Here is an 18,830-nt window from a genome sequence, read left to right on the forward strand (position 1 = left end):
CAGCTCATTGACACGCACATTTTTTCTCTTGTTACTCATCTATTCTGTAACACATGAATCATCCGTCCATTTGAGGTTTGTTTTAAAACATTTGAAAACCAAACAATTAACTACAGGAGTACATGGATATGCAATAACAGTAAGTGTGATGGCTTTTGTGATACTGATGCAATAAACTACCACATGTATCACAATGTTTTATTAATTTAAAATATTACCGTTAACATAAGGAAGGTGAATGCAGTTATTCCTAGAATGAGGATTTCTTTATTCCCTTTGCTTTCTGCATGCAACTTGCGATAATACGGTCCTATGAGATAAGTCTTTATAACAAGACATATAAGAAAAACAGCAGCCAGAGAAAAGAGAATTTGGCCAATCAGTATCAGTATTCTCAGTATTTCCTTGAAAATGCTGCAAGAGAAGAACAAACAAAACATTTCTTTCAAGTGCTCTCATGCCTCCCAGCCAGTTCCCATTAAGTGAAAAGGTCTAATTCCGTGGATGTTCAAAACTGAGTAGCTACAGTAAGATGTTTAGATACATTAGTAAACAAGCTGAATACTAAATCTGCTAAGTGCCCAGCAATTTCTTTTACAGCCGAGAATTTACTTCCATGTTGATTCAAAAATATTTTTGTTGATTGATCTTCATAGTATTATTGAGTCTGAGGGCTTACCATCACAGTCTGAGAAAAATATGTCTTGAGGGAATACAGTAACTGAAAAAATTTACTTATTTTTTACAGTAAAAAACTTTTCACTACAAATTTTAAGTACTGCACATGACTAAGGTAGCTAGAGCAGAAAGAATATCCTCATATAATATGACAAGAAGAAATAGTAAAGGGAACTCGCAGAACAGAGTGTGTATTTTTCCACACAATTGATATTAACTGCAGTGCTCTCATATTCATATTTGTAATCTACATACTAATCGGAAGGGGGTGAAAGATACATAAAATATATATATGTATTTTACCTGGAATATGTGCTCGCTCCTGCTTGAATAAGTGTAGGCATGACAGCTATAAATAAACCAAGCTGCACATCCTGCATCACCAACATGCCAAGTAGTACGCTACTGTAGTCAATATCTCCTGTACACCAACAAAGCAGTCGTGGAAACATTCATCAGAATATATGAATGATTGCAGTGCTCAGAAATCTAGAAATGTCTTCATCAAATGGAGGCTAGGTATAGTTTTTAATGGGGTGAGGTCATTCAAAGCATTCTGTTTTGTTTTTTTCCCCACCAGTAAATTAAAATACATATAAATACAATAGAAATAGACATAAAATGTGCATATGAAGCTTCTGTTACACAATAAAAATACAGACTTTGCTTAGCAGTTAAGCACTAGATATGCATTTACTGGAACTCCTTTACTGAAAACACACATTCTTTAGAGTAGCAGACACATGTAAGAGCACGCATGTGTAAAATATACACTTTTAATTTAGGCATTAGAACATGAATATTCTAGGAGGTGGAGAGAACTTTAATGCAGTATGTAATAAGGGAGGTTTAAATGGAAGAAAGCAGGATGGCAAAACTTTTGAAAGGAAACCTTTAGAAGTCTTTGAAAAGCTAGCAATATGGGACTTGAAGGTACTTATCTGAAGAGCTATTGGCTATGAAAGACTACCTGAACTGGTCTTGGTTTGCTGAGGAAGGATGTGAATTATTTAAATTACCCTTTCTGCCCTGATGACAGACTGGCAATAATAGTCTAACCTGGCAACCTCTTAAAAAGCAGAAGGATTCCAGACCCTCCATAAAGTCAATTCTTAACATGGAAAGTACTTACTAGGCTATACTTTCTCCGAAGAGGACTGGCTATGTAAGTAACAGGTACACTTCATAACGAGAATATACACAACACTGGTCAGTGTTAAAGGACAATGGACAATTGCTTGAAAACCAAAGCTAAGAGTGTGTTTTGTTTTAATTAGTTTCTCTCCTAATAGTACAAAGTCAACTACTTTCAAATTTTATTGTAGATACTACAGTAGTCCATATTTAAAATCACACTTACCTTCTTTATCTCCTCGAACACTACCTGCAAGAAATCTTGACACCAATGGTGTGCTTGATAAAGATAAACAAGTGGAAATGAAGACACTTTGTGTTGGTCTGATTTGGAGCAAGTGTCCCCATAGTAAACCAAAGGCAATCATGAGAACTGTCATGTAGCAGGGTCCTTGCACAGATATTTTCCATACCTCAGGAAAAAAACAAGTTCTTGTGATAAAGTCTGGTAAAACTTTTCTCACTGATAAGTTACAATGATTTTCAGCACAAATAAGCAGTTGAAGATGCATTATTTGTTTCTGCAGTGCTGAGCCACAGAAGTAACAGGGTGTCATCCTATACATCCTAAAACTCTGATATTATGCCCAGTAGATACTATTCTAAGTCAGAAGGCTTAATACCAGGAATTAGGTAAATTTCCCAGAGCTTACAGACAAGTTAAGGGCCAAAGTTCCAGTATGGGTTAAAATATATTAAAATCATCAAATGGAAAATAAGTTATTTGATGTGATTCCAGGGAGTGGGAAAAAAAAAAACACAAACAACAAAACAGGATTGGTAAAAGACCATCATTAGTACGAGCAGCCCGCTCCACACTAGCGCACAAAACAATTCTGCAGTAAGAATTTACATGCTACCATTTAGGAACCCTTGAATTATTGATTTTTATCTTTGACTTTAGACAGACTAGAAATAACAGATTAAGCTGAATGCTCAAAAATTTTAACACATTCCAATTAAAGCTCTTACAGTCTCCTGAACTCAAAACTATCAGTTTAGAAACAAATCACACAATGCAACCCTTTACATACATACAGTCCTTACATATTTTGCAGCAGTATTTTCCACTACTAAAATTCCACCTGGTTTGTGATATAAGGTTTTTTTTTAATTAGGACCAAAAGAAACTTGTACATTTTTTCTGAATTCTGATGGCCATATCATGTAATATTCATATTTGTTTTTTCAAAAAAGTACAAAGTTACACCAGTATATTATCAGGGAAAACACAAAAATCTGAAAAGTAATTGATACCTTGAATGTTGGCAATTAAATCATGTTATGTACTGGTATTATATAAAAATACCTTTCTTAATCTTTCAGGAGAAAATTCCAGACCAACTAGGAAGAGAGTGAAGAATACACCAAACTCTCCTAACGTTTCCACCTGTACAATAGACTTGGGGAAAAAAAAAAAGAAAAAAAAAGAAAAAAAAATCAACACAGTAGTCTACTTATAATACAAATTACAAGTCCACTTACAAAACAAATTGTTTCTCCTTGTGTCACTTGCTGGTCATATGGCTCCAGAAGTTCCCTCAGCATCTTTAGGGTTCAAATATTTTTCCCCATCACCTGGCTGCTACTAAATAATTTGGTTGGATAGTGCTAGTCACCCAAAATACACACGTGCATTGATCTAGGTGTTGTTGAAAATAAATAGGTTAAGTAAGTTACTTCTGGCTAGTTATTTTGTCTATTGGTATAAACATTCTGCTAGACTGCAGTTGCTGTTCAGCTCTCCATCCTGTAGACTCCATGCATCCATCTCCCAGACCAGTACAACGACCAGCTTTTCCACTTTAGTGAGAAGGGTGCTAAACCAAGAAAAGTGGTTTGCTTCCTTGTCCCAACAGAAAATACTAATATTTCTTTCCTATATATTTACAGTTCAGAAGAGGACAGGGTCCATCAGTCACAGAGAAGTGGAGATGGAAACTGTCTTCCCTGCTAGAATCTGCCTGCCTCCTCAATTCCTCCAACATCCAACTTTTTTTATGAAATAGAGAAGAGACAAAAGCATTAAGTACACACCAGAGACCCATCAAGATAAGTATGACCCAGATTAATAATGTTCAGTCACAACTCCACAAGAAACAGGCAGCTCATTAAGAAATGGTCTAAAGAAACCTCTCTTAGGTCTGTTCTGACCACATCATCTTCCTCAGTTTAAGCCTCTGAAAATTCATTGTTGCATCTCTTTCAATGCCAAGCTTACAAACTTATTTCTCAGTCTAAGTCATCAAGCTTCCCAGACCTTCTCAACTCAGAAGTTATGTAGGACACAAAGGTTATTAATTCATCTCAACTTCAGAATATGACATTTTGGAAGGGTAGTATTTGTAGCCTTCTCTTCCAATAAGAGATTGACAAAAATCCTACAATTTCTACTCATCCCTACTTACTTTTTAGCCCAACAGTAATTTTCAACAAAACTCCACATAAGAGCAGTGGTTGCAAAGACAGTTAAGTTCCAAGCAGCGATGTGGATATCAATGTAATAGACACATGTAACTTAACCGGACATTACCATGCAACCTTAACATGTGCCTGTTTTGCCTGCTGGCTAAACCATCTGTTAATGCACACCAGACCACTCGTCAAAATGATATCTGGTTTGCGATATCTGGCCAACCACAGGCCACAGTTTTGCCCTGAGCTTGTAATCTGCGTACAAGTGATGGAGCTAAAAAGGTTCAAGAGACTTCAGGAATGTGGGCAGGAGACTGGAAAAGAACTAGGGTGACTAAGATGGATAAAAGAGCTACAGAGATGAAAAATAGCTCTCCAGGAAGCCAAGCTATGCCACTCAGGGGATTACTCTTTTTAAACATTTCCTCCACTGCCAACATTGACTTTTTGTAAGTTTCTGAATATTTGGTGTCACTTAAATAATTTCGCTCTCAAATGTGAGGCTTTATGATTAAAGACAAAAAGCAAAACAACTGAACACACCCCACAACACACAACCTTCATCTTTCGCTTTCAACAATTCCTTATATCGTGATTATAGATGAAAAAAAAATCGAAAACAAAGCTGATTCAAATACATAAAATTTTAAAGGGCTCAGTTTGCAAGGTGCAGGTTTGGGGATTATTTTTTAAAATACATATTGTTTAAAAACTACTTCTGAAGTTTTCAACAAATGAAATCAGTCAAGAAGCAACTTGCACACTTACCTTGATACTGTTTAGCCCTGATGGTCCTAAGAGTACTCCACAGATGATATACCCAAACATGGTTGGCAATCCTATTGTTGTGCACAGCCAGCCACATGGCAAGGACAACATCCCTATTGTCACAATATCCTAAATATATAAGATTTACAAATGTATTAATATAAAGGACACACAAATTTGTGATGAAATTGAAGACTACTATCTTTCGAAACATAAAGAGCACTGTAAAAGTAAAAGTAGAATACTGCCTGTGAAAAGAAAACACAATTTCGGTAAACTAAACTGAACACTTTGTTGTAGGGGTAAAGCACTGCAGTTTTGCAGATGAAGCAGATGAGGTAAGTAATTGGTATCTTTGGGGACTTATGATCCATTTATTAAATATTTTCAGTACATTATAGGAAGTAGACAGTTTCCTGGGCAATTGTGGGGGAAATGACACTTTGCATTATCACAAAATGTTGAAACAGATCCATTCTGGTTTTGTGTCTTTTGGGGTTCTGCTTGCTTGTTTGTTTTTAAATCTCAATGCAGTTATTCTTCCTGAAGAACAAATACAATTAAAAAACATGTCTACGTATTTTCCAGTGTGGGAATAGCAAGACATGCAGTTCCAGCCACCTGGATGATAAAGGATGATCAATACTAACATGACCATCCAGACAGTTAAAGAAGAAATAATACTAACATAAATAAAATCACAGCAATTAGTCAAAATATAAAGGGCCTTGGACAGGTTGTACTGAAGTATGTTTATCATAATTGTAAGAAGTGATACCATTCTCACAAGCCTGGGCTATCTTGGGCCAGAAAACTGCCCCCAGGTACATTTGACTTGTGAATGTTATTGGGCCTGGTCTGTGAATGAGTGGGAACATGACTGAAACAGACACAACATGAGTGTGGTGTGTTTGGAATAATAATTAATGAAAAAACATCCTATCTAACTTCTTAGTCCAGGCCCTACCTGTAAATCTATAAATTGTGAATGGTTAACAAAGAGGGCCTCAGCCTGGCTCAGCTCTCTGCTCTGCCTAGCTCTGCACTCCCTCTTGAACATGACCTCTGCCCATATGTGTGTCTTTGCATCCCAGGGTGTGTTCTTCCTCATCGCCGCATTCCAGCATCCCTTTTTTCATCACAAGACATAAACATGGCGAATTCTCTCTAGCGACAACATGCAAGTGGTTTCTCAGGCACAGCAGTAGCTTGTTTTAACACTGTGCAGTCCAAGAGAAGGAGTGCTGCCTCAAAGGTGGAACAAGTTACATACAATAAAACCAGAGAGGACCCATGCAGCATCATCATCAGTCTTGTGCAGACTATACTAGGAGTAGGGAACACACTGTCCTGATCACCAGTAGATGGGGAATCGTGAATGCTGGCATAACTTTAGAGGGACAGATGCTGAAATTACATTCAATCCAATCAAGCAGTACTGGCATACAGACTAGTGGGACTAAATATTATCAAAACGAATCACAAGAATGTCTCTAAAATTATTACCTTTATGAAATGATGATCAGCACGAGGAATGGTTGAATCTCTGGGCTTGGTAAGGATATACTGATTGTTCTGAGAATCAATAAGCATACTAAGACCTAAGTCATCCTCTACTTCTCTTTTTGAAGCATTTCTTTTGGAGTTGGCTTCATCTTCTTCCACCCTTAAAACAGCTTCAAAGTTAACACCTCTCACCTGTTTTAAAAAAAAAAAAAAAAAAAAAGGGGGCAAATAACACAAAAACAAAAAAAGGGGTCAATGAAGCATACAATAAAAAGGGCAAGACTTGTGCTTAAAGTTGCTGCAGAATTTGTTAACGCTGACAAATACACTGCAGTTTCTTCTTAGAGAAGTCTTTCAGTCTGTCTATCAAACTTGACGTCCATGACTGAAAAGGCTGTAATTTGCTTTACATTTTAAAAATGAGGCATTTTTCAGACCTCTTCAGCCAAGTTGTCCAACCGAAAAATAGAGACGGGGCTTCAAAGATGTAGAATTCCAATTCAGTATTTTCAATTCCATCTATTTTTTGGGGGTTTTTTTTGTAATAAGCTTTATCATATTTAAAGCACAAAAGGTCAGGCTGAACTGTAACGTTTTATTCCATTAAACAAAAACAATTAGAGATTGCAAAGTGGTATTTGGTTCACAAAAATCTGAAATAATGACTGCATTCCAAGTTAAGAAAATGTCCCTGTCCTGTAAATTCAAAAGAGAGAGAGTAAGTACTGTTTCTACCTAGCTCTGTCATCAGTGCTTGTAATTACAATGTGGAAGACACTAGGATGATTTCATTAATCATTGTATTGTAAATAATATAGATTTTACCAATATTCAGAAACAGTTAAGGTTGTTAATTCTTTTAGACTCCAGTGAAGAGTAGGCTATTACTATTCCAATGACTGACAACAAAATATTCAACTTTTCTGAATTGCTGTATTTTGCCCCCAAAACCTCCCAATTTAATGAAGAAATGCATTCACACAAACCATCTATAACACAGACTCCTGTTTTTCTTTGCTGATTTCTCAGCACATTTCCCCAAATTTTTCAGATAAATATTGCATTTTCAATATTTAACCTGCAATTTTTATCCTTTTCTTCCACTCCTTACATTTGCGTATGTGTATAATTAAATAAAACCTCTTATTGTAGGAATGATGTCTTCCCCCTTTTTTGTACATTGTGTACATTATGATAGGCCTCTAAAGAACTGGAAGTGACTAAGAATCAGAGGGGAAAAAAAGGGAACTTGAAGCAAATTATGAAGTTTTCAGATTTATTTAGAAGCATAAAATAGCTGCTTCAAATGTCAGCGTTTTTAGCTGTTGCAGTGAGAGGCTGATTACCATTTTATTTTTATGTATTATCAAAGTTGTCTTTTCACCCTTTCTTGCTCAAAACTTTTTTTTTGTAATAAGTGTTTTGCCTTTACTTCCCCTAGCTCTCCACTTACCAGGCTATTTTGCATTCCAGAATGAAGTGTCCATTCCTAAGTCTAAGAGACCAAAACACATTTTCATGTTTTCAAAGAAATCAGGAGCTGCTGCATGCCATATACATGCAAACTATTCTCACAGTATTGGAGCAAAGAAGAAAGGCTTCCCTACAGTCAGCAAATATGAAAAACTGTTTCTAATCAGAATACACAGTAAGTGCCCAGTCCTACTGGTTTTCTGTCATCTTTGCTCCTGACCTCTCCCACAACCTCACTGCTACTCCAGGGATACCAAAACAGAGCTTACAGCTTACTGTTAAATGTTGGTTCTGCATTTAAAACATACTTTACGCTGACTTGCACATTGGAATTATTTCACTGTTCCATGCAGTGTCCCTATCTTGCAGATGACTATTATTCTAACTAAAAAAAAAAAATGCTAATAATAAGCAAACATGAGTATTTTCTTGGGAATTTAATGTTATGACATCAGCAATAGTGTTCACTAAGTAAAATTATCTTATGAAATACATCAGCAATGAAGCATATACTTTGAATTTCTGGAACTTCAAGTTCACATAGAGTTTGTTATATATTCCTTTGCACTTGGTAGCTTGTGTGGCTGGAATCTAACCAAACTTCAAAACTAAAAAATGTATCAGAGGTCAATATAAAAGCAATGCAATAGGATAAGTACCTTTCTCATCTAGTGGAGTTTACAGTCTAGGTCAGAAATAATACTAGGAAAAAAGGGAAGATGTCTATAAGATTAAGACAATTATGAAAAACAATCGGGTTTTTTTAATGTGTAATATATATAAAAATCATACATTGTGTGGACATTATGGTGCATTTTTACTTTTACAAAAGAAGATGGAACTGATAAGTGACAGACTATGATAGAAGAGCAAGAGTAGATGGCACAAGCTGAGATGAACTTTTAAATATTAATAACTTGGAGGACATAACAAGAGAAAATAGTTATTTTCAGGATTTTATTTCTTGAAACAGAAATTCCTGAAAGCAGGTTGTACATAACAGAATATGATGTGCAAATACTCTTGTATTCCATCAAGTGGGTTAGCTTAGATTCTTTTATTTATTTTTTTTTTTTACCCACTACACTTCTCAATTCAATTATGTTCTAATAGAAGCTTTTGTATCTTTATCAGATTACTGATGATTCTATTAGAGCTTCTTTGTTTTAGCATCCCAGTGTTCCACCTTAGGAGAAAACATGCTAGATGTTTCTTGCCAAGACAAAGAAGCAAACAGTCCTCCAGACTGCATTTCATTATTCCTTTTCTTTCATGAATAGAGAAACAAGCAGAAAACCAAAGAGAGACACTGAGGAAGAAGGATGTGTTGGCATTTTGCCAAGGAACGGGTGTTGCAGAAGAAACCTAACGCCTGGTCTCTTTCAAACGTGCCGTTATACCCCAGCAAGACAGAAGAGGGCACTCCAGCTAGCTCACCCCTTCCAGCTGCTGGTCCTGCTAGGAAGGATTCCCACTAAGTACAACTGCTGCGACCTAGTAGATACAAAATAAAAAGCTACTTTCAATTTCTCTCAGTTGAGCATAATTACCAAAAAATGGCCTGGTCCTCTACTATAGAACAACTGCTTTTTCTCATCAGCAGAATTCAAGAACTATGCTTGCATCAGAAATCAACCTGCAAATCAACAAAAAACCTTTCAAGGGTAAAAGTCAAATAAAATTGCAACCTGTGTTTATGTAAACAGGACCAATTTAGAGAGTCAGTCTCCCAGGACGGCACAATGGAACACTAGAATAAACTGATGGACTCCCAGCTCCAAATACACAGGGACTTACCTGAGGGACACTACCCATCATGCACCATGGAAGCAATGAACAATGCAAATAGGCCAACGTATGAAAAGCAGAGGAAGTCAAAAGTGGAGGAAAGCAACACCACAGACACATTTCAAGCCCTTACCTTGAACAACTATATTTTCCCAGACTGTGAAAACTAACTGCAGGAATTCTTGTTCTCCCATAACTTTCTCAACAAAATGAAGGGGAAAAAAAAAAAGAAAAAGGCAGAGACTATGCTTCACATAGCAACTCAATAGCCTGCAAAGTCTAAATAATAAATATCACAGTCATCCCTCCCTGCCGCCAACAACTGAGATGTCATAATTCTCATCGGCTGTGTCAGTGAGATGAACCACACTTGTCACTGTCAAAGTGGTACCTGCAGGAAGGACCTTCAAATCAAAACTACAGAAATCACTAGTAAAAAGGAGTAATTTTTCCTGTTTGCTCACTCCTAACAAGCAAGCATTCAATCTCTACTTTCTTGTTTTTAAAGGGAAGTAAAACAAAACGTAGAGCCAAAAGTATTTGGTTTTGTTTGGTTTGTTGTTGCCTTTTTTTTTTTTTAAATAGTCACTAAAATCCTAACAACTATTTAACACAAGAGAAATGCCTATGGTGCAAGTATCAACTACAAAAATAAATGCACACCAATGAAAAGATTAAGTCTAAAGCCTTACTTACAGATTTGTTGTCATCAAAGGCATGCTCTTCTATTTCCTCTTCCAATCTATCAGCTGCCTTCCTGACATCTTCTAGAATTTCATCAAGGATTGACAGGCTTTTGTTTTGATGCTGCATATTCTTAAGGGCTTCAACCTGATGTTTTTCTGCTGCTAGGAGTTCAACATATTCCATTTCTTCCTGTTGAATTTTACAAGACATCAATTTTAAAAGTGCTGGCCTGGCTTAGAGCAGGAAAACATTTGACATAAATGTACACTTCTTTTGACACAAAATATCTTAAGTGGAATTGCAAAAGCAATGTAGACTTTATAATGGTATTTGAAGATTGCTTTCTCTTGTACCAATTTTTATTGGCAGAAGCAGGCAAGAAAAGCAACAAACAAAATATGCACCAATTGCCTTTTCAAATGCATTAAACAGTAGAGCTGCCCCAAGGTTACAATCCAGAAAATACTAGAAAGGAATGACTTTGAGGAACTCTAAGAAACATTTCAGAGCCAAGTTTAGAACTCAGTGCTTTAGAAGGGAAACATAATAAACTTGAAAGCATAGCTTTACTAGCTACAATAAACAAACTGGAAGGAAAACACAATGAATCTTACTTTTATAAGCCATTTTATAAACATGGGAAGAGGTCTGTTTACAGTTTTCAAAAATTACAATAACTGTGGAAACAGCTACAAAAAATAAAAGCAGTTGAGAGAAAGTACAGATGAGCAGTCAAGTACTCTAGCTGAGGTTCCTGCTCATGTTTCCCAATAAGTATTTTCCCTATTAGAAGTACAATACTTGACTTTGTCCATCTTTACAGTTTGAATCTCTTATAAACTTCCACTAATGACTTCTTAAAACCATTTCTAGGCTTCGGAATTAAGAAAAAATGCTGATGTGGTTTGATATGGTCTAAAAATATTTTAGAACCTTCCCTGATAAAGTTATGATGTTTCAGGTTCAAAAAGAGAAAGAAAAGAAGTTTTATTTACTGATCCAGTCTGGACATAATATTACCCCTTCTACATGGTAACCAAGACAATAACCAAACATAATATTTTGTGTATTGATAGAGTATAATTTGAGGACTTTATGAAAAAAAAATATATAAAAAAAAAGATACTTCACTTTACATGACTACATTATTTTAAAATGCACTAGTGGAGAGAGAGACAACAACTATGAATGAAGAAACACAGACAATGGCAGGTTTCTTCCTTTCAATTAGATTCAGGATGCTGAGAATATTCAGATGAGAAACTCTACATCTGTTCTTTAAGAGAGCCAATGTTATTACCAAAGGAAAAAAAAGACCAGGCAAAAAATACAAGCAGTCTCTAGGTCAAACTGAATTCCCTGAAAACACAAGTTTGTCTCCATGTTAGATGTCCTGCCATACCCAGTTAGAAATCAGAATGTAGGTCTCTCTTAGGCACCTAAAATGGCCCTAAACTCCTATGCTTAAATAACTGGAGTGTTCCCTCCTCCACACATCTGTGGATGGATGTTTTTCCTTTGAAACCTGCAAGAAGATGCATATAATTGAATCAATTCCTTGATGGCAAGACAAAAGTATGTTCAGTACAGCCCTGTAACTGTGGCTTAACCCTTTTAAAATCCCGACAATCAGATTAATACTTCTGGTCATGATGAAAGAACAGAATTGCTGGCTCTTGTCTGATGTTGTTTAGAGTAACAGTAGTTACACCAGCATGATGAAAATTACCCAGTTCCCAAAATAACTGGAGTTAGGAAAAATGTAACTATTAATGTGCTTGGCCCAATGTCAACTGCTTTAGTTCTTATGCAACACATAAGCAAAATACATAGTCACTCTCATACAGCCTCAAGCAAAAACATTTCCTATTTGTTGTTCTCCGCTCGTAGATATTGCTTGAAAGATGTAAAAAAAAAAAAAAACAAAACAGTCCCCGTATGAGCTGCAGATTCTTTACAGCAACATCTTAGAACATGAGATGGAATTGAAAAGGGTTAGATTCTTTCCCCTCAAAAACAGGGAAAGGTGGAGGGAGCTAATCAGTCCTTTCTGCCAGCTGAGACAAACTGGCTGAACAGTTTGAGGTAAACTGCAGTAAAATAAATAAGGCTCTAATTTTCAATAAGTTCTATCTCTGAATAGTAAGGCAGAAGAGCTTTGAAAAAATCTCAGCTTAACTGTAAGTTCCTTTAATTAATGAAGACAAAGGCTTTTGTAGTCTATTAAAATAGCATCTCTGTTCTCACTCACAGACAAGTGTCACAGCAGTAGGATGGGACAATCACAGAGAATGGTGTCCATGAAAAGGACAAGCCATCTCAAACAGCCTGCTACATGTTAAGCAGAAGTGCATCATAGTACAAATGCTGTTCCACAGCTCACACTGGGATTAGAGACATCTGATCACAAGGTACATATGAATCAGTCTTTAAAGCAAGGTAATACAGTTGAGGATTGTACACTAAACAGGAGACTGGAATACCTAGAAAAACATGAGCAAAATAAAGTAAGATTAAGTAAGACTTTGGGGCAATGCTGGTTAACAGCACAGTGTTGCTGTTGCTCTCTACTTTTTAATCACGGATGAAAAAAGCACATTCAGTGAAGGATGCATCTTTGCACTATTTGTGAGGTATTCTTACCATTTTTGGCTGAGTAGTAAGCACCCAAAAAATTAGCTGATAAGAAGTACATAAGGTGTTGCTGCATTTTCCTGAACCTATACACATGTTCATGGAGCAAGGGAAGGCAGAAGCTATCTTCAGTGCTTCTTCCTTCCTTCACCCCACCACGAATGGTTCCGCTACACCTTTTCCCAGCAGCAGAACCAGCAAGAAATGCATCAGACACATACATATCCCAATATTAAAGACTCCCAAATACTTCAGTGCAACAGAAATAAAATGAAGGGAAGAGTCCAGCACCCTCTACAGTAATTTGCATCTTCCATTCAATCACTGTTGAAAAATTGAAAGAATGTCTTATGAGTAACATCAAAAAAGTACTTGTTACAGTAAAATGAAACTGCAACAAAACTGGCCTAATGTTTGTCTGCTGAAGTAAGAACAAGTAAAAAAAAAAGAAGTATCATCTCATGTAATTTTCATCTTTTTGGCATGCATTTTCCCACTATGCATTGTCTCAATTTATATAACCATTGTAAGGTTAGAACAACAAATATTCTGTTTAAATAATTATGTGCATGACAGAAGAAGGAAGGGTGTAAAAGATTGTTTGTTCAAGTAAATACCTTGATATGATAACACAAAAAACCCTACACAATCCACCTCTGCAGAACTTAAGTTTCAATGGAACACACATCTAAAATACATCACTATACACACAGGCCTCCTTTTATGAGAAAAACAAAGCAGCACACTTTTCAGCTTCAAGGATTAGATTGCTTCAGTATTTTACAGTAATATTGCCAAGAATTAGGTAAATGAAAAAGAAGATTCTGGACAGCTTCACTGCTGCTATTTTAAGAGATCTGAGAAGAAAATAAAATAATTTTCATGACTATCGCTACCATTTCTATGCAGCAGAGGCTAGAACTACCATTAAGCACCAATGTCGAAGTCACATTGAGTACTTCATTGGAAAACACCTAGATCCAAGCTATTTCCTATCCAAATTTTTTGTAATCCAGTCTTTTTTTCATCAAAGAGACCAGTCCAGTCTCCCAAGTCTGCATCCTAACTTCTATTGCCACAATTCACCACACATCTTTCCTACAGAGAACCTCTTGCCATTTTCACCTGTTGAGATCTGCACACCTCTCACACAAATGCCCTTTAGAGATTCTCCCAGCTCAGATGCTGTATCCCAATTACATTTTTTTTCCTTCTCTTACTGCCTTATGCAAGGGCAGCCTCCTCTTTTATAAGACTGAAAATAAATAAAATTCCCAGTATATTCCTTCAGTAATTGAGGGGTAGAGCAAAAAAATAGAGGAATTTAAATACCAAATCAATTACATGACATTTTCTCTCAATGGGAGACTTTCAGCACACAGTCTGAACACTACCAAATCCAGTAGACACTGGCCAATTGTGCACACCCTAACAGCCCTGCAGTGGCATGGGAACTCAAACTTTCCATGAACCACTTGTGCTCAACCATTACTCATCTATGCTTTTCTTCGTAAAGTTATCTCAGCCAGCTCTTTCTTGGAAGCATTATTTTCCAAACCATCACTCCTTAGGCTAGGAGTGCTGTACTGAGACTAAAAATCTAGTCATCTCATATTTTGCATGTCCATTTTACCTACATCTATACAAATACAGAAATTAAACGCAATAAGTCATTCTGTTTAAATTTTATAGTTTGGTTGAGCAATGCTCATTTAAAATGGAAAAAAACAACAGTTAGTACTTTGCCAATTTATGGCATTATTTCCACTCTGGTAATCCCACTGGCTTGTCTAGTGTAACTGTGCTTTGTGTGCTGACTCACTTCTTGTATTCCTTCCCCTTTAAATTATTTGCCACAGGTCTTATGATTATGCTTTGCAATAAGAATTATTAACTACTAGTAAGTTTAAAGCTCTACAGCAGAATTACTTATAATTTTACTAATGAGAACAAATACTTCATTCAAAATCCATTTTAAACAGTAAACATTGCAAGTTTTATGGAGATCCACTTTTTAATTAAAACAGACTGAAATCACGCCATAATAAATTTAAAACCAAGTAGAATATTAATACTTTGGAACTAACCTTAATTGCAGCTTCTCTCAAGGCTTCCAGTCTCTGTCTACTGCTTTCTTTCATATTTACAACATCTTTGTAATCACCCTGTAGAGCTCTCTGGAGGCCGTGGATGGCTTGAAAGACTGAGTTTTCACTTTCATTTAGCTCCTTTTGGAAAATTTCAAAGGTATGCACCTGGAAAAGTTTCTCTTCATCTGACAGTCCTGCATCCTTCTCAACTGCTCTTATAGCACTTTTTAGTTTGTTGAGAACAACATTCTTTTGGCGAAGAAGACCAGACAGTTTTCTGCAGCTCTCCAACACCCACTGCTTTCTCTGAGTGATAACAGCTCCTTTCCCACGGTGCAGCTTTATTGCATGCTTTACTACATCTTCATGTTCTGCAGGATTTGCTAAGTGGCCACAAGGCAGTGAAACCAACGTCCATAGGGAAATAAATCCAGTTGCCTTCATTCTTCACTTTTTATTGCTGTTGGGAGAAACTGATAATCCACAACTACTTAAAGCTTTCTGCTACGTGGTTTCTGCATCTCCAGTACATATACCATGCTGCAAAAGAGTACCAATCAGTTATCAAACATGATAATGTTGGGCCATTATATCAAACAAATGTAGAAAACAAACCTAAGACTGCATCCTACACTATGATCTTCAACAGAATGTATATCGTCTCCCTCAGTAAACAGCTGTCAAACCAAGAAACAGCCCAAGGTTATTGACAGATTTTTGTTTTCCCCTTGATTATTTTCTAAAGATCATATTGTTTTAAAAACACTGAATGGAAAGTTTAGTCATATGACATGGTAGTCATCTGCACCTCTTAGATGAGAGAAAAGCCATCCATGGGCTGTACTTCAACCTAGCACCAGAAGTCCTCCTTCTTATCTATGAGTAAGTCTTTCGTATTTTTTTAAACCTATCCTAAAAAAAAATGCATCATAGTCATTTGTTACTTATATAGCCCCAGCAGCATTAACACACTCAACTATACAAAACATAAGAAAAAAAGTGTAACTGAAACAGATTACATTATAAATCGTTCCTGTGAAAGAAACATTTCTACAGTAAAGAAATAACAGCAAAACTTCCTGGACTTCTGAGCACTACTAGTTTGGATCAAAGACATTCACCTTACAGGCTATATGGCCTTGAGGAGTTTTACTTCAAAGCTAGTTATTGACCCTCATGATTTTAAAAGTGTCATAAGAACACTAAAAGTAAAATAAATTCATTTATAACTTCATTTCCCAGAAGCTATTTGAAGATCTATATTTAAACTGCTATATTTGCTTTTAACAACCACCAGGATATAACCTCAAAAATAAGAACCAATTTCCCTCCCCCAGATCCTACAGGAAAATACTGACATTACTGTAAAATAACCAAGTTATATTTTCTTTAAAACAAATACACACAAAACTATACACACCACAAATCTAAATGTATGTACAAAACATACATTCATCACTGAAGCATGACATTCTAAAAATGCACAACACATACCATGTGTTAGTAGATCAATAGAGCAGGTATTTGCCTAAAACTTTAACTGCAATCTTGATCTCTGGGCCAAGAGTCTTAATCAAGAACCACCATATGGACATATCCATCTGGAAACAGTCTGCCTAAGAAAGAATCTTCTTTCCCCTATAATGCAGTAGCAGCTGTAATCCCAAGTATCTAGGCTAGCTATCATCAACATATTAAAAGGGAAGATGGCAAGCACAGCCACATGCTACCTGGGTTTTCAAAATTCCCTCCCATCTCCGTTTCAGAGAGAACTGAGAAAACCTGTCTGTGAGTTGGTTTCTTTCTTTTCAATGCATGAAATACAAGCCTAAGTATTTAGGTATCAATAGGTGACTATGGGCTAGGGTTTAACAACATAAAAAGCTAAAACATTCAAAATGAAGCACTGAAAGTGTAACTGAAGAAGCAGAAGTATGTCTACATTACTCTAATGTCAATAAAATAATTAAGTTGAAATATTATACAACTTTGAAAGGATTACTGTTTTTAAGAAAAACAGGAAAAAGTAACAATCCTCACCACCTGACAAAATTCTGCAGTGATATTTAAGGAAATATTTCTTCATGTATAGAGTAATACTCTTCCTATTTAACATGTTTGGGGAGAGATTTTGCTGAATATATTACAACCTATTCCTGCAAGAAAGAAGGGGAAGAAAACGCCTCGTGAATATTCAAGCTTCCATTTGCAGAGAGGTGAGTAAAACACTCTACTGCACATCTTACACAGCATTATCAAACCACATTAACTAAATACTGAGCAGAGATTTATACTAGTAAGCTTGCCCACTGTTGCACTGTGTGAACCTACCACCGTAGTTCAGGCACAGTACATTTTTGTTTCAGTAACAGTGATTTTTTGCTTGGCCAACAAACACTATTTGGAAAAGCGTCACCTGGGGTAGCGCTCAAAAGCTCTTAAGGGAATAATGACCTCCCATATAAAAATAAATGTCTTTCAGAGTGCAAGTAAAAAACCAAAAACCAACAAAACAAAACAAAAACCAAAACATACTCCTCTCCACGCACCAGTAATTATCAAATCAGAGGGAACTCCTGTGCTTTGGAGTCCTTTTTAAGCACCGTTTATTTTCTGATGGATTGCAGCTCATCTTCCCGATTTTTCCCTTCCTGAACACGATACGGCAGTACCGGATTTCATCCGGCTAGTATTAGACCCTGCCATCAATACGAGCCCTGATCCTCTTCCAAAACGCTTTGTGTGTCCTCCCACACCTGCCGGTTCGCCACCACCCACCGATTTTCTCAACCCGAGCTCCGTCCCGGGCCCCGCACGGCAGCCGAGGCAGGGGCGCCTCTGCCCCGCCACGCACGCACCTGAGAGCGATGGCAGGCGGAGAGCGGCTCCTTGCGCCGCCGCCTCCCCTCTTCTCACGGGCCGGCTTCCGGGCGGCGCCTGCCGGTACCTCTCCCTGGGGAAGGCCGGGAGTGGGAAAGAAGACGGAGAACGGAGGAAGATTAGGAGCGACCAGCCCCTTCCCGCCCCCTCATGGCGGCGGAGGGATGGAGGCGGCCGCTCCGCAGCCCACCCGGCCGGCGCTCCCCGCAGCGGTAACTCAACTTTGCGGCCCCGCGGCCGTAGGTCCAAACCCGTCGCCACCGCACGGTCCCCACTCCCCCGCCGGCAACCGCCCAGCGCCCACCTCAGAGCGGCGCCCGGCCCGGCCGCCCAGGGGAAGGAGACGGCGGCCGGCTCCGGGCGCTGCTTCCTCCCTCCGCCCCGCTCACCTGAGGAAGGGAGAGAGGCTGGCAGCGGCCAGGGAAGCGCGGCAAGGCCGGGACGGCGACGCGCCGAGCACCAGGATAAAGGGGCGGCGGCCGCTGACGGGAGGCGCCGCGGGGCCCTGACCTTGGTAACGGCCTCTCCCGCCCGCGCAACGGCCGCCCCGCTCACCCTGCGCCGGCCACCGCGCGCCCGTGCGGCACCTTTAAGCGCAGAGCCGGCCGGGAGCTGTAGTCCGAGCGCCTCCTCGCGGCGTGGGGTGGGAAACGTAACAGTGGACTCTTCCCTCCGCCCATTTCCCGCCCCCACCTTCTCCGGCCCTCTCCGGCGCGGCGCACGCCGGGAGGCGTAGTCCCCGCTGTGGCGCTCCCGGGCCCTCTGGACACCGCCTCT

The 18,830-nt window shown here is 38.2% G+C and overlaps 1 protein-coding gene across 9 annotated transcripts in view; it reads right to left on the reverse strand.

Annotated features, from left to right (window-relative positions):
• Positions 1–18,830, reverse strand: part of TMCO3 (transmembrane and coiled-coil domains 3) — a 36,113-nt gene that overhangs the window by 16,578 nt on the left and 705 nt on the right. For 4 of the 9 annotated variants that reach the window (XR_013921968.1, XM_080341854.1, XM_080341853.1 and 1 more), the window contains exons 1-10: positions 18,443–18,736; positions 18,032–18,126; positions 15,171–15,713; positions 10,459–10,638; positions 6,502–6,693; positions 4,996–5,124; positions 3,122–3,214; positions 2,039–2,225; positions 982–1,099; positions 219–414 (exon numbers count right to left, since the gene is read on the reverse strand). Coding sequence is in view for 8 of the 9 variants with exons in the window: in XM_080341854.1 (XP_080197980.1) it covers positions 219–414; positions 982–1,099; positions 2,039–2,225; positions 3,122–3,214; positions 4,996–5,124; positions 6,502–6,693; positions 10,459–10,638; positions 15,171–15,617 (1,542 nt within the window). In the remaining variant the exon portion in view is untranslated. Of the gene's footprint in view, positions 1–218; positions 415–981; positions 1,100–2,038; positions 2,226–3,121; positions 3,215–4,995; positions 5,125–6,501; positions 6,694–10,458; positions 10,639–13,092; positions 13,212–15,170; positions 15,714–18,031; positions 18,127–18,442; positions 18,774–18,830 lie in introns of those variants that run through there. The other 5 variants (XM_080341850.1, XM_080341849.1, XM_080341851.1 and 2 more) reach the window with 5 other exon arrangements.

Source organism: Nesoenas mayeri (assembly GCF_963082525.1).
Source record: "Nesoenas mayeri genome assembly, chromosome: 1".
Classification (NCBI taxonomy): domain Eukaryota; kingdom Metazoa; phylum Chordata; class Aves; order Columbiformes; family Columbidae; genus Nesoenas; species Nesoenas mayeri.